At 41.0% G+C, this 17,038-nt stretch overlaps 1 protein-coding gene across 2 annotated transcripts in view; it reads right to left on the bottom strand.

Annotated features, from left to right (window-relative positions):
* LOC148820883 (adhesion G protein-coupled receptor L1-like) overlaps positions 1-17,038 on the bottom strand; it is a 200,631-nt gene that overhangs the window by 104,348 nt on the left and 79,245 nt on the right. The window contains exon 4 of one of the 2 annotated variants that reach the window (XM_088932205.1): positions 1,233-1,247. The exons of the other annotated variant lie outside the window; for it this stretch is intronic. Within the exon in view, the coding sequence (XP_088788331.1) occupies positions 1,233-1,247 (15 nt within the window). The remainder of the gene's footprint in view (positions 1-1,232; positions 1,248-17,038) is intronic. 2 annotated transcript variants of the gene reach the window in all.

Raw genomic sequence — 17,038 nt, 5'->3', positions numbered from 1 at the left:
TGCTATTTTTGCTGGAATGGTCAATCAGCACGGTTGGTCTATGCGGACTAAACAGAAACAGCGGCAAATATTCCCTGAGGACACATGCAAGAGGGCAAGGCTGAAATGAGGGCAGGAGATAATGAGTGGAGGAGCTCAAATACTCAAGCTTTTCCACGGCCTGTGATTAAATGTCATTGCAGCTGACGCCACCCCTAACACAGATAACACACTCAAAAAAGCAAAAAATAAAAATAAAACAGACATCCAAAACCAAACACAAACCAAAACAGAAAAAAAACAAGCAAAAACAGGAGGGATATCATAAAAAAGGTGGCCGAAGGTGATTGGTTGAGGTAGGCCCAGAGAAACCTGGAACTGGTTGCCATGGAGACATGAGAGATTAGAAAAAATAAGGAGCTGATAGGATGAGAGGTTTGGAGAGAAAAAACAGACATACTGAAGCACCCAAAATGGTTGGAGGAGGTTGAGAGAGGATTTGTTGACTGGACTGCGTGACATAGTGTTTGGTTTATTATTGTAATGATGAGATTTTAAATTATTCAATTAAAAAAAACGGGGAGTCATCCTAAAGGAAGCAAAGGAAAAAGGGGGAGAGAGAGAGCAAAAGAGAGAGAGGGAGAAAGAGAGATCCAGAAAAGGGAGAGGAGATTTCACTGGAAAGACCAATTTTGGATAAGCAAAGAAAGTACATGAAGAGATTAACCCATGAAAAGGAAATATTTGTGTAGAAGTGTGTGCTAGTGAGGAACAACTGGTCGCAGACAGGAGAGAAAAAAACGTGACCCCAGGTTGGTTAGAGAAGAGTAGAGCTGAGTGTAGCAGCAGGGAGAATGGTCAAGGCAGGAGGCGGACATTTTTAAAGAAGTTTCTAGACACGTTGGGTTGAATTTGGATTCAGTTTTCAATCATCCCATTGAGGATTTCTGTGATGTTGCTGTTGTTGGCTTTTCTGTGTGTGTGTTGTTGGAGGAAACTTAAGGGAACAATCTGGAAGGATTCTAGAATCTCGGTTAAAAGAGAGAAAGAAAGAGAGAAAGAGAGAGGGAGAGAGAAGGAGGGGAAATCGACATCAAACATGAGCACGACACGAGGTGCTGGGTTTGGAGAGAGAGGGGAGAAGGGCAAAAGGAGGGAGAGGCAGGGGGCAGAAGGCAGGAAGAAGGGTAGGAAGTTGGGGGGGGTTACGGGACGGGCGAGCTGTGGTTTTATGTTCATTTGTGGTTCTTTACCTTTTTGATCCACTTCTATTCAAGCACCGGAAAAAAAGAGAGAAGAGAGAGAGAGAGAAAGAGAAAAAAAACAGAATGAAAGAAAAAACAGGTGCAAGGAAAAAAAGAGAAAATTGAGATTAAATAAAAGACTCTTTTTATTGTCTTATTGTTTCTTGCTTTTCTCAGGCGGGGAGAGGGTGGTCTATCCTTATCGAAAGGACTTTTTTGTGGTGAGGGGGAGGTGAATTGGGCTCAGTTGGGGTTTTGCCTTTATAAAAAATATTCTGAGCTGGTTTTAACCCCCCCTCCCCTCCGTCTCTGATCATCTCCCAATATTTCTCCCCATATTCACCGTATCCACCACCCGACACCCCTCCACCCCGCAACCTCCCCCCAACACGCTCCCTCCCTCTCTCTCTCCAGATCCGCCTTGTATTGCTTTGTCCGGACCGCCTGTGGAAGGAAAAAGCAACGGGCTTGTCAGTCGTCTTCCTTGATCTCTGTGAAAGGAGGAATAAAAAGAAAGAGAGAGAGTGAAGGAAAGAGAGCAGAAGTGACAGAGGATGAACTGCAAAGTCTCATCATAGGTCTCCTCACGCTGGTGCTTGGTCACTGATCCGCGCAGGTTAAAGACCAGCTCAAGGTCGAAATCTCTGTTTCAGACTGTACTCGTTAATTCTCACCAAATGGCAAACCTTGTTTAAAGACATTGTTTTCTTTTGATTGGGCAGTTGGAATTCTGTTACAAAAAATACACGCAGGACTTATTGCCTTAACTCCAGCAAGCCAATCACATTTTTAATACATTTAATGCAAGCACCCATGCACTTATAGCTGTGCTCTAATTTCCAGAGGTAAAGGCTGTTTTATTTTTAGATTAATTCTCCTTGTGTAGTGTTTCTTTTCAGAACAGGTCATTGGGATGGCGATGGTATTCACTGAATTATAGTTTTGGGAGTTGTTGTTGCATTGGACCATGAATAATTTGTAAATAAAAAGTGTGACTGATGGATTTGGGTGGCACAGAGGTGCAGCATTTAGCATTGCTGCCTTGCAGCACTGGGGCCCTGGGTTCAATTCGGAACCAGGGGTGCGATCTGTGTGGAGAACTGTATGCATGTTCTCCCCATGTTCACGTGGGTTTCCTCCCTCAGTCCAAAGACATACTGGTAGGTCAATTGGCACCTGGGAAAATTGGCTCTGGTGTGAGTGTGTGTTTGTCTGTATCTGTCTGTGGATGGACTGGCGGCCCATCCAGGGTATACCCTGCCTTGTGTCCATTCTTGCCAGGATAGGCTCTAGCTTCCCTGCCACCTTGAACTGAAGTGGTTAAAAAAACGGATGGTCTGATGGATTCATCCACTGATTGAAACTCATAAACATTGTTTGAAGGCCATCTCCTATCTGTCCCTCAAGCCCATCTACACTCTATGGATGACAGGGCCTTCACCTATGATGCCCCAAAGCTCTGGAACTCTATCCCCACGGATATCAGAGAGTCACCTTCTCTAAACTCCTTCAAATCTAGACTCAAAACCTTCTTTAGAAGAGCCTTTATTTAACTGGTTCTGTTCTTTACCCCTCTGTTCCTACTGTATTCAGTACCCCCGTCTACTGTCTCCTCTCATTGCGTATTCTCATTGTGCGTCTTGTGTATTTTGTTATTGTTGTTGTTGTCATTCTGAAAAAAGCACTTTGACATGCCACCTTTAAAGGTGCTACAGAAAATATAGTTTATCATTATTAAGATATTATTATCATCTATCTCTAGGGTTAGTTACACCTGGGATGCACAGCTGCTGATTCCTCTATATGAGGTATAGTTAGACCATGTATTTCAAAAAGTACTTAAAAAATCATTATGCCCAATATTTTTTTCCAGAATACCACAAATGCTTACATGTCACACTGCATGCTTACAAGTGCAATTTGATGACAGATTCTGAGCTAAATTCTCCAAAATGCAGTGAATTGTACTCACTCATTAGGCAGACAAAGGAAAGGTTGTGTTTGCACAACTCAAACGCATCACTTTGATGGTGTTTGTGCTGTTGCTCTCATGAAAGGAAAATGATCGCTTTCATTGCAGAATTGCTTACATAAAAAAAAAATTCTACTGGAGCCTTTATATTCACTGGCTTCACTGAGGAATATCATTTTTTTAATTTCCCCAATAAACTTTTCCTCACCCTTGCATGCAGATAAAGCCTAATATGATTTCTAATCTTCTAAATCCGACAGCTTCCCTGAGACTCCCTCTGGCTCTTATTCTTTGGTGCTGTGGTGATCTTTCCAAAAGCAAAACAGATCTGAAACTCCTCCAGGGAAACTCCAGGGAGTTATTTGTGAAAGGTAAAGTGCTACTGTTTGTGACTAGGAGTTGCAGGTTTGAACCCAAGCTATACCACCCATTATCTGTGCACACTAATATATATTTTTTAATTTACACAGCACCCCAAGCTGTAAAAAATCAGCACCTGATTCCTTATACATTTAACAGCCTGCTGTCTGTAAAGCATAAATAAATAAACCTCTCTGTTCTGTGAAAAGTCTTGAATTCCTGCCTAAATATGGAAGCAAATGTAACTGCAGACAGCTAGACAGACAGCTAGTTATGATCACTATGAAGTCAAGATATGTAGCCAGTCTGGTTCTTACTGATTGTGTGCAGCATATGGAAATTTCACTTGAAAAAAAACAGCCCGTTTAAGCAGCAGTATGTCCATATTTGTACTGTTGCATAATGGGAAATGACTGGTTATCATGTGGCTCATCAAAACACCAGGGTCTTTGAGTTGGAGGAGTTACAGTAATCTGGCAGAAAGCACATGATCTCATTCTCTCCTCTAATTAAAATTACAGGTGTACAGTAAAGTAGCAGGCTTTTGAGGTGGGGATTGGGATGGGGGGGGGGGGGGGGGGTTGTTTTCTTCTCAGGGGCACCCGTGAGGGAAAAGAAGTCGAATTAAGACATGAGGAGCAGAGGTTCAGATTAGCACATTTTGCATTCCTGCTGGGGCTGACACTTAACCGGTAATTATCACCTGCCTGTTATTTTTTCCAACTCCTACAAATAGCTTTACAAGTCAAAACTTGCTCCTGTTAATGGCTGACCGCTTTATCTTCTAATACTAGAAGAAAAACAAAGTAGAGGCTCAGCGGATCTACTTGCTCAAAATCATTAGTCCTCTCTTTTGGCAGTGCATTTACTGTAGCAACAAGAGTAGGAGCTTCCCTGAAGTAATGCCGACAGGAGATGGAGGGATTAATAGGCCATTCACCAAACAGATGAACAAAGTGACCTAACATGGCCCCATGTGATCATCAGACCAGAGCTCAGAGCATGATGAGGGTGCTGTTTCCACCAGTGAGATCTATTAAGTTACTTGTTTCTTGGTTTGTAAACTGGTTCTGTTTTTGGAATTCAACATCAAATGTGTGCAATTAAAAAAGTGTGAATGCTTTCAATTTCAGAATCAGTCGGTGATAGAAATACGTCTGCCAACATGTCTGCTTTTGTCCGCTCGAGAGAATAGCTGCCCTCTGAAGGATGAATGAATCTGATGAGTCAAATCTAGGCTTCTGGGAGGTGGGGATGGTGCCAATTAGGCCAGTGTGAGCTAGGAAAAATTGCAAAAAAGATCTGTGAGGATTGAGATCCGTAGATGTGCCTCTCCATTACGGACAGGAATTCTTCAGACTCATAGAATGGAGGTTTCTGATTTGATCGAGCACAAAAGTTTTGAGTGATTTCTGGGAAGATTTTTTTTTTAACTTGATCACGACCCAACAATAACACGTGGACTCTTACGTAAGGCAAATACAGACACGGTGACGTCAACCATAATTTAACTGAATTGACAGAACTGTCGCCCACTTCGACATTCGATTTCCTGAAAACCTAGTCCAGAAGATGGAAAAATTGGGCTATACAATACCAGCATTGCTCATATTTATGAGAGCAGATTGCATATTGTTAAACAAAGCAGCATCACAATGCATACTGCATTCTGTGCAATTTCTTTCTGGAAAATGGGCAGAAAGAGAGATCTAACTGTGTGATGCAAGCCTGCTATCTTGAGAGAATGAGAAATAGGGCAGTAGGGGAGGGATAAAGAATCAAAGCATGTGCCTGAGATATTCAGAAGAATGAAAGACAGTAAAACATTAACAGATGGCTTTCGGCATGGTTCTTCAGAAACATGATCTTGCTTGTGTGCAACCACAAAAGATCTCCCAGTGAATGGAAGACAGGCGTGAGGTCTTCTGGTACTTGGCAATGTGAAGAAAGATGCTATAACCTAAGCCTACCCCTCCCTCTGCCAAAGGCTTTCAGAATTCAATTGATCCGCTCATTAGCAGCATTAATGAAGGAGCTGATTGCTGTGCCATTGTACCTACTGGTCAATGCAAGTGTAGATCCCAAAGGCCTCTGGAAAGCATTCAGATTGGCAAGATTTTACTGAAATTGCTCAAAGATGAGAATGAACAATGTTCTGTTTTAATAAGTATGGCGTAGGTTTTATGAGGTACCACTGGCAGTTATTTACCTGAATATGTATTGTATGTTTTTTGAAAACTATACTTGAGATATGTTATCATTCATTTATGTTTCAGAAGAACAAATATCTAAATTCCCATATGCTCAGCTTAAGGTATTACACTAGTCATCGTACAATAACTTCCCTGAACTACTGAAACAGTTCTATGACAGAATTTTAAAAGGAAAACACAATCCCTGTCAAATAGACATGTTCAGATGTCTTTAGTCGAATGGCAGGGAATCTCTGACAGATTCTGCTAATTACAGACTGTGCCCCTGTTTTGGCTTAAAAAATCACACCAGCTCCCTTCTACAAGTCTATTTTTTCCAATCACGTTTCAGTGAATCTCTTGCGTGCGGTTGCGCACTGAATCTGTAACGAGAGCTGCACTTTGTTTTGGCAAGAAGCCTGTGCTGCAATTTATGTAAACGTACAGAAATCACGTTACGTCCTGTTTATAAATACCGTGCAACTGAAGAGTGACACACAGTTGAAACCTAATAATAACATCTTCAATACTCGCTTAGACTGCCTGTTTCCATGTGTTAACAACAGCTTGCATTCACAAGACTGCTTTTAAATGATTTGTCCAGCAGTCAATGTGCCTGTCTAGAGAACTGCATTTCGTGCAGTATTAATACTGAAAGTTAACGGTGTGACTCTACATAACACTTGTGCTCTGATCTACGTTATGTTTTTCAAGGAATGGAGTGCTATTTAAAGCCTCTGCAGAGGCGACAAGGGACTTTTAAAGAGACAGGCAACCATGCAATACTGTATATATTCATGTATCCATTTTGCAACCACTTTATTTCAACCAATAAACAAAGGCAGGGCACACCCTGGATGGGACGCCAGTCCACGGAGGAAATCAACGAGAACATGAGGAGAACATACAATTAGTTTCTCCCTCATTTTGTTTATAGAAGTAACTTGCTCATTCTTGTACATGGCTCTTATATGAAATAAATTTCAATTCCTGAAAGTAGGTTTGGGGTTCGAAATTTGGCAAAGTGAATTCTAACCGACCAGTTGATTTTCTTCTCCTTCTCTCGATTTTTGATTTTATCTTTATGCATAGGTCTGGATTCATATCCAATGAATCAACCCATGCAGACAATTTCCAGGGAAGCACAGCAGTATGTGTAATTCATGTGCAAATGCAAAGGTGTAAAGGTGGAGAGAGGAGAATGAATGATCAGGGGTTTGTGTGTGATTTAGATACACTTTAGATATGGTATGTTAGACTCTCTTGGATGGTGGTTTATTAGTAACTCTGCATGATGAAATTCTCTGCATTTAAAGGTATATTAGCCCAATCTGACTTGATGCCAGTAACAAAATCGAATTGCTCTAAATGTGAACACCATAACACCCCCTAGGTATTTCCTAGGGGGATTGTATATGAGCTAAAATGGCATTTTAACAAAAAAAAACTGCACTGGAGAATCAGTGGTCAAAATAATATATAATCAAGAAAGATTTTAAGAATGAGAACTGAATAATAATTATATTCTGTCATTAATCTCTGTTTGACCAGAAACATTTTTTTTCCTTTTTAATGCCAGAAAGGGTTGGAAATAGGCGGTTTTGAAGTTGCAATTCAAAAGCGTAGATGAATGCTGGTGATATAAACTAGTTCTTTCAGGTTTGTATGGCTCTTGCTGGAAAAAAAAAACACCATTATCATTTTTTAGCAGTTTTCTAAATTCCAATCACCACCGTTTTGCTGCACTAGGCAGAAAGTGAAGGAAATGGCATTAAGGCAATGAAAATGTCATTTGAGGACTAATTAATCTTTAAAACCCCCACAGACCCCTCTGTCTTATTGTCTTATTAATTACGCTTGGCCCCATTGTCTTACAGAAATCAGCAGAGGCCAGTCTATTTGCATTTCTAGCTGGCTGGCTCTTTCTCTTCAAAGCAAATACCAAAGTTGTAAGACACTTTTAATTTCTGAATAAACTTATTCGCAGGAGACACGCTGTTAAAAGAAATGTTCAATAATTGGCCTCAGTTTGTCAGTTCTGACTTTGAAATTTGAAATGTATGCTATTTTCTGCATTTGTGCTTCTATGATATTTTAAGGCTTTTTCCAATATGCGTGAAAATGTACTGTATAGACATTGTGCCCGTCTGCATTTATTGGGGAACCTATAAGTTGAAATGTACAATTCTGCTTGTCACTTAGGCTTTCAGAGACTGCTGTAAAATTAATACGCATGAGTGAGTCACTCTGTCAGCTGTGATATGAAAAGAGTCATTTCAAAGGCAACATGTCCATTTGAATCTGTCTCTCAAGGAAAAAAAGTTCAACATACAGTGGAGCCTCTCACATGATGCGTGACTTTTAGAAATAAGAAAATGTTCACCACTAGTCATTTACAGTACAGGAATGAGAAAAACTCACAGGTTAGGCTCTTCATTTTGCGATTTTTGCTGGCCAGGCTACCCGCCTTAAAAGTAGCAAATAACTATCATTATGTTGCCTGATTTCACAGAAATTAAAGTAGTTAAAACTATTTTGGTCTGCAAAAGATATTTAACTTTCTGTGTAAATTTAAAATTTAAACAGACAGCCCAATAAAAAGAAGAATAAACAACATTTTTAAATCCAAAGGTTGTGTTAAAAATATAGGTAATTCCACAATGGATATAATATATTCACAACAGGCTCATTTTTGTTGTTAACAAGAAGCCTGTTTCTCTCTGCTTGCCTCACTGTCACAACAATGACTGAATTCCACCATGGTGATCAGGTTTCTATCATGTTTTAATTAAGAATCTGCTGCAATTCTGTAAATGAGCACTGCAATCAAAACAAATTACCCTTGAGGTAAAACAAATAACCATGACGGCAAGTTTTCTGCTAGAATTCAGGTTCTGTGACAATTTTTGTCCACTTCACCTGGCATTCTGCGAGTCAGCTGCTGAAAACAAAATTCAGTAGCAGTCAGAATAGGCTTGCAGTATCTGCTAATGCAAATGAAAGGCTGGTAATATTCCTGCACTGGTTTTTAAAATTCAGTTGACAGATCATATTATCCTGCACAAGGAAATACCTTATTTTTTAATTACTAGTGAACTTATGAGAGGTAACACAACAATCACACAATGTGATGATGATTTTTGCATGATTGCAGCACAGTGACAAAAGTGCAGGACAGTTTGAATAACTGATCTCCTTAATAAAGAGGGGCCATTCTATTGAACTCTGACCTTGGATTGACATGGGGTCAAATGGGCGTCTGTGAGGGAGGCCCGAGTACCAAAAGTGGTGATCCCTGGTCCCCGATAGCAGCTGTAATGGTATGGCATGGCATTTAGGATTATTTGGAAACACAGAAAGCATTTAGTTTAAAATGGTTTTTGGAAAAAATCTAGCATGAAAGCATTTGTTTTCTTCAAGCTCACACACTATGGACTGGGCCTACTCCATAATTATTGACACCTTCCATTCATGTAGTATAATTAGCTCTGGAGCAAATCACTGTGAGCTGTCTAGACTGAGCTTGGTGAAATAACACGCACTCGAACGTTAATTAACCTCTGGCTTGTCTGAACCAATAGGTAATTGGGAGGAGGTTTTAAAAGAGAAATACAGTAGCTCACCTGTGCCAAACTTAATCACTTTTAGATATTTCAAAATACTAATTCTGGAAAAAAGGATGAAGCCATGCTGCAAACCTGAGACTAACATTTCCTTTTCCAGAAAAATGCTGACATCCACAGAATAATAAGCCTGACAACACACTACGAGATGGAAGGATACTCTTCCAGAACATTCTGCAGAGATATTTATCAACATTTTATTAACACAGCATTGTATCTAGATGACTGACAGGAAAGTGATCATCGGAATAGTTTTTTAGTTCATTCATTATTTTGGTAAATTTAGTCAATTATTTCTGAACTGTTTCCAATGGGAATCGCTAAAATTTGTGGCATATGAAAACACTGAGTAGTCACGTCTCACAACATTGGTACAGATGTTGCAGGTTGTTTCTTTTCCTCACAGTTGCTCTCCAATTCAATTCCTGGAGGCCTGTGCTGTCTTCTGGCATCCGTTACGCCCAGGCTTTCGGTTATTAATTAGTCTAATTGTTTGATTAACTGGGACAAATTGTATACATCCTCTCCAGGGTCCGTGAGATGTTTTCTGTCATGCTGTTATTTGTAATCGAGGGCAACATCTAAATTCCCAAATGGAAAATCCTTTAGAAAAAAGAGAAGTTTGGTTGTGTAAGCTTGAATTTTGGCTGCCCCATATTGCTGAGATGAGCCCCTCATCTCAGCCAGTGTGCTCCTGTTCTTTGTGCCTTTACCTGAAGTAACAAGTTACCTTAAAAGGCACTTTAAAGTCTCTGAAAGGCTCAATCAACAAAGGCCCTCACCCAGGGTGTAATCTGTGCTTCACAGCCCAGATCATCACTAGGTCGAGATTGGGTCATGTCACTACTGGAGTGTGTCCAGGATTCCCTGGGCAGTGGTACTTATTGGTAGGTTCTTGGCTACTGCAGAAACAGTGACCTCTAGCACCTTCAGACTTTGCAGTGACGTCAAAGAGAGACACACATCATCATTCTGCCTGAGCATAAAAATAATCTTTGCTTGTCTCAATGCAACCCAAATGCATTGGGAGGTTAACACTAGCAGTGATGGAGCCCATTTACACAGCTGTCTGGAATCAAATGGGGTAAAGTGAGTGGGTCAAAGAATCTTGGTTGAATTAATTAAAATCAACAAACAGTGGGCTAGTTCTGGAGCACTGATTGGCTTAACCTCTTAATAACCCCTTGAATTTAGCAATGGAGAGCTGTAGGGGGACCTACATATAGTACATAAGACTTAACAGTTTAATTTGGCATTTATGATCTATTTATTGTATTTTTAATTATTAAGTAGCTAGTAAAAGCCATATTACATAATGTGACTTAAGGATTAGGATAGCTTTTGATATTGCTGATATTGCTGGGTTAGACAGGCTATCGATCTTTATCACTGTCCTCATCTCTATTTTCAGATGAATCACTGATGATGAAAATTTTCTAAACCTACTGTGGATCCTTTCACAGTGCAAAAAAAAGGAAAATCATTGCCAGGAAATTGCAAGCAATATTGTCATACAAGTGAAGAAACATTGCTGAAAATGAATTGGCACCCGATTATTGATAGCAAGCGTTGTCAAGTGTAAAACAACCCTAAATTGCTCAGATTGCCAACAGACAGAAAGAAAGGTGATTTTTGTTTCACTTTTTTACAGTGATGCCTCTGTATTTTGGACCTCTGGACAGGTGAGCTGATAAAAACCTTTCTTCCCTTGTTAGTACTACTTTTGTAGACCAAGTTAACATTCAGGTAGTGAACACGCCCACTGAACACACAATCAGCTTGGAGCAAAGTCAGATACTTAAAGGAAATCAGGCTGAAATGTGAAATGGCAGGGTGTCAATACTTATGGGAATCGGGTCCGTTATTATAGTGGTGCCAATCTCGAGGCACTGAATCCATCTGCTTTATGTGACCTGGAAAGAGAGCAAGAGGAAGAGTGAGAAAGAGAGAGCAGTGCAGAAAGAGGGGGAAGAAATTAAGGTTAGAGTGCAGTGAAGCAGGGAGGGTTTAGTGGCGTCTACAGAGGAGAAAGGGGGTTAAACATCCTCATGATCTCCTCACGACGACCGGCACACTCTTGTGGCCCCCTCCCACCCCTAAAGAAAAAAAAGCAGAGAGTCCACTCCAGGTCTCAATCCACCCCCCTGTCCCCCATGCAGTGATCCCCAAAACCCCAATTCCACCCTCCCCCACATAACTTTATCCATTGAGAGCCAGTGGCTATCTAGCCAGGAGCCTGTACAGTGAAGGGGGTCAATGCTTTTTACAACAAAGAACAACCTTTCCAACATTTTCACAGGAGTGGCTGGCACAAAACAGATTCAGAAAAGGCGTTTTTTTGTTTCGCCTTCTGGTTGGTCAGTACATGGTGTTGCCTGTGCTATACACTTTCGGATTGGCCGATGATCAAGATATTATGTAAAACTGAAGCCGTTGTCTCCGGCACTGAACAAACAGGGTATTGCCATCAACCTTTTCAATTAAGCATCATCTCCACTGCACAGTAATTTCACAGCTAGGACCATGCACTTGTGCCTATAATTTGGTTCCTTCTAAGAAGCAGGTCTGTAACAGGTCATGCTTGTTTGGATTGACATCTTTGTGTTTTGGTTTAAAGAAAGACTTCAAGTTCTTGGTCAGCAAGTGTACAAGGAGCATTCAGTATCGCTGAGCTCTAAAATACTCCCTTTGTCCCTCAACTCACACACACTTCCTGTTGTTCAGTGTTCAGACATCTCTTGGGGAGCTCTGTGTCATCGGAGCAGTCAGTCAGCCTGGCGCAGAACAATATAAAGAGAAAGGACAGCTGGGAATAGCGCAACACACACAAGAGGACACAGAACACACAAGAAACTGAAGAGGGAGAAAATACCGCTGATCTCCGATTCCTGCCAGGGCAGCTACCTGCAAGGATCAAAACGCGACTCCTGGAAATCGTGAACATTGCATTCCTTTGGAAGCAAATGGGAGGAATTTAAAAAAGAGCTTTGGGTGAAAGCAGCCATTGTAAAGTGTGACAGAAGTTTTTCTAAGTAACTTTAGAATCATCAAGGGATAGGGCCCGGTACAAAATGGAAATCTTAACCAAGCAGCATCAGCAATCAGTTAGATCATCAAGACCTCAGATGTTGTGGATCTTAGAGTTTAGCCAGCTCTAGATCCAGTTGAAAGAAATTAATTGCTGCTGTGTCGTGTCAAAGTGCACCAAGATCAGTCATGATGCCAATCAATCACTTCCACTGCTGTGCAGAAGGACCTCATTTGATGAACCGTTTATATTTTGATGATCATTAAAACTGTAGACTGAGAAATCAAAGCACCAAAACTAGCAAATTCTAGTTCAGAATGTCTAAAAGCTTTTTATATGACTGTATATTCCACTCTGCCAACAAATTTGTCTGTGTTGAACATGGTATGCTAGATTTATTTCAATATTATGATTGAATATAACAGAATCAAATGTAACATTTTGCGTAGGATAGCCACTGTACAGCAAACATGATGGCATCTTTAATTTAGACATTTATTTTAACTGTGAACTTACTTCAAATTCTCCGCATTTTATGATTCTCTAGCATCACACATAACCCAAAAGCCATTTTTTCCCCTTTACTCTCAATATACACTTAACAGTTCAAAACAGCACTAAATGAATTACTTAAAGGGCTCTCTGGCATTTTTACAGGGCTGCATTTCAATTTGAAGGTCATGGAATGTTTTAAATCAGAGAAAACAATTCACACTTTTCTGTCCATAAATAGAATGTATGGTTTTAAAAGCACTAAACATCTTTAAAAGCAATTCAACAGGGTGACTCACTGTCACCGTGACCCTTACCAGGAAAGAGGACTGAAAATGGATTGATAGACTCAGTATCACCCATGATCAGGTGAATTGGATGAAGCTGCTCAGTCATGTTGTGGATGGCGATTGACCAGAGGCACTCAACAGTCTTGAAAGGGTTCTAGGATAACTAACCTACTGACAATCAGGACAGAATGGGTCAAACAGCCACCTCTGTTACTGTAAGTAACAGGTATCAATTCTCAACCTTCAATTTTGCTCACCATCTACTGACTGAAACCTTTTCAGGTTTTCAGACTTTCTGAATCTTCTGAACAAGTCACCTCTGGGGACAACTGCACTCCTGACGACTGGAAAACAGGGTAGCTTAAGAAGAGAAACATTCAGAAATGGAAATTGTTACATACTGCACCATAGTAAAAGGAGCCTGGAAGTAGCTAAGCTCTTTAAGAAAGTACTTGATGATCCTTCAGAGACAGGCTGGAGATAATTTGGGGATCAATTATGTACGTAGCAACAATCAGGCAGGAAGAACAGGATAAATGGCTGTCTCTTGTTTGTGACCCCGCTAATGTTTGCATGCTCTTCTCTGTGTGTGGCAGTAAAAACAGCTTTGTCACACTATAGGTAGTCAGGGATAAGGAAGCAGATGCATGAGCACTATGATCAGTGCAATCACTCTAGTGATTGCATTGGAATAATCTATCCTTAACACTCCCAACATTAACACTTTCTGATAGCATTTACTTAGGTCATAAGCATTAGCATTTACTTACTCACTTCTGCACTGCTCAATATAAAAATAAGAACATTATGTCCAAATAAGAGTGTTACCAAAAGCAGTATTGACAATGGTACTTATTATTAATAATAATAATAATTGCTTACACTTATATAGCGCTTTTCTGGACACTCCACTCAAAGCGCTTTACAGGTAATGGGGACTCCCCTCCACCACCACCAATGTGCAGCATCCACCTGGATGATGCGACGTTAGCCATAGTGTGCCAGAACGCTCACCACACATCAGCTATTAGTGGGGAGGAGAGCAGAGTAATGAAGCCAATTCATAGATGGGGATTATTAGGAGGCCATGATTGGTAAGGGCCAATGGGAAATTTGGCCAGGACACCGGGGTTACACCCCTACTCTTTTCTAAAAACGCCCTGGGATTTTTAATGACCACAGAGAGTCAGGACCTCGATTTTACGTCTCATCTGAAGGACAGCGCTTGTTTACAGTATAGTGTCCCTGTCACTATACTGGGGCATTAGGACCCACATGGACTGCAGGGTGAGCGCCCCCTGCTGGCCCCACTAACACCTCTTCCAGCAGCAACCTTAGTGTTTTCCAGGTACTGACCAGGCTCACACCTGCTTAGCTTCAGTGTGTTGCCAGTTGTGAGTTGCAGGGTGATATGGCTGCTGGCATTATTATTAGCTTTTATTAGCTTTACAGGATTAATTTAATTACTCTCTTATGTCTTACACCTTATAAAACATTCCACGCACCCTCCAGGTATAGAGTTAAACAGAATATTAGAATTGCCATGTATGTTCATCGAACACTCACCCGATTCCGAAAAGCCAAACGTGTCTTTACATCGCAGCTCACAGTGATAATGTCTAACCCACAGAGGGCAAATGAGGATGTTCAGACAGCTCCTTCTCCCAGCTGAACCATCTTCGGACATATTTAAAGCACTGCATGGGATGTGCAGGAGGGTCAGGGCTGACATCACTGCAAGCCTGCCCTGGCCACTGAGAACCGGGAAAACAAGGAACCCCTAAATGATCAGGCCAAGCCTGACCCCCAGCAGAGATGAGAGCTGTGCTCCACTGCCTGGGGAGTCTCGGTCACAGTCGGCAAGTGACCTGACATGGATTTGAACCCACAGTATCTGGATCACACAACCCAACCTACACCTTTATAAAGAACCCCGTCGGACCAGTGATCCCTTCAACATGACCCATGGCACTGATTTCCACTGCTTTTAAAAACTGCCAGAGATTGCAAGTTGTCTCTAAATAACATCAAGCTCTGGCTGTTTTAACTGCCAAACGATGGTGAAGATGAACTAAGTAAATGGTTAGTTCAATTAAGAGTTGAAGTACAACACGGTGGCGCAGTGGTTAGCATTGCTACCTCACAGCGCTGGGGCCCTGTGTTGTGGGGCCCTGGGGTGCTATCTGCGTGGAGTTTGTATGCTCTGTGTATGCTCTGTTTGTATTTGTGCTCTGGTCTCCTCCCACATACAAAGACATACTGGTAGGTGAAGTGGCTTCTGGGTAAATTGTCTCTGGTGTGTCCATCTCAGGGTGTACCCTGCCTTGTTACCATTACTTGCTGGGATTTTATCTCCCACGCAACACTAAACTGGCAGAAGTGGATAGAAAATGGATGGATGGAGGGGTTTAAATAAAAGAGAGCATTTATCTGGAATGAAAATGGATTGGAAAGGCCTGCATTCATCTCTGTCTGATCTGTATTCTATGTACACATCTATTAAAACATAGCTATAAGTGCAGCGGTGGACGCCACAGAGAAAGCATCAGTGTGTCAATTATATATTTGTCTCAATTAAGAATAACAGGACTGCTTGCAGGGGGAGGTTGTAGGTTTCAGAGCCCCGTGATAGACAGAGTGACAAATCCATTTTAATGATCACAGAACAAACCTGTTTTTTTGTTTGCGTGTGCTTTTAAGTGTCTACATTAAGAGGCTCCTATATGTAAAGAGATGTGAAGCGTAGGAGGCACTTTTTACATCAGGACAAAGGCTTCAATATTTAATGGCAAGGACACAGCTTGTTAGAAATTAAAATGCTGGTCTTAGCTTAACAGAGAGAAAATTAAATATTTGCACTGGCCACCGGGAGGAGGAGAAAAAAGGAAACTTCTTAAACCAGGGAAATACTGTACATTGCAGGGGGCTGACAGGTTAACATTTAAAGTACTGCATTAGGGATGAGAACTGTTCATGTAAAAAAATACTAAATACAGGTGATGATTCTGCCTGGGTGAGGCCTAGTATCAGTAGAAACATTAGCTGCAATTCTGATTAAATCAGGTGAGATGCATGTGCTTTGGACCAACATACCATAGATAGAATCTTCAAAACTGAGTGAGAAAGACTTCACTTAAATGTAAATTTACAACCAGAATGTTAACTATGAAACAAATGCTGGTATACTTAATACTTAAATAGCTTCAACAACACTGTATGAATTATTTCACTCAGTGTTTTGGGGTGCAGAGAAAACTACAGTATATACACTATACTACATAATATGGTTATATAGAATACAATATATATACTATAGGGGTGGCACAGTGGGACTCCAGTTAGCATAGCTGTCTTACAGAGCTGGAGCCCTTGGTTCACTTCCTGTGGTGGTATCTGTGTGGATTTTGTATGTTCTTCCCATGTTTGTGTGAGTTTCCTCCGGGTGCTCCAGTTTCCTCCCATAGTCCAAAGACATGCTGGTATGTTAATTGGCTTCTGCGAAAATTGGCCCTGGTGATTTTGAAAATCTTGCACAAGGGTCTTCTACAACTAACCTTGAAATCACTGTGTTCTCCTTTAACTTACTCTTGATATATTATATCAGGCTTTACTATAGTAAACATCAGCCCTGTGCAATGCTCAGGAGCTTTTACCATGGTGAAGCACAGTGCTTTCAGGCCAGAGTGGCTAAAGGCTACAGGCATATGAAAGAATTCTGAAAGCTAGGATATTTACAGAGGACAGGTAGAAACCACAACAGGAGCTCACAGTGAGGAAGTCCTGAGGTTTCCCTGTGAAGTACAGGGGATTAAGGAGTGTCATGGCTCTTCAGCTGGGGAACCAGGATAGTGGGGCTGA

Source organism: Atractosteus spatula, chromosome 14 (assembly GCF_055471065.1).
Source record: "Atractosteus spatula isolate fAtrSpa1 chromosome 14, fAtrSpa1.hap1, whole genome shotgun sequence".
Lineage (NCBI taxonomy): Eukaryota > Metazoa > Chordata > Actinopteri > Semionotiformes > Lepisosteidae > Atractosteus > Atractosteus spatula.
The sequence above is the reverse complement of the archived record's forward strand: the minus strand, read 5'-3'. Positions and strand labels throughout refer to the sequence as shown.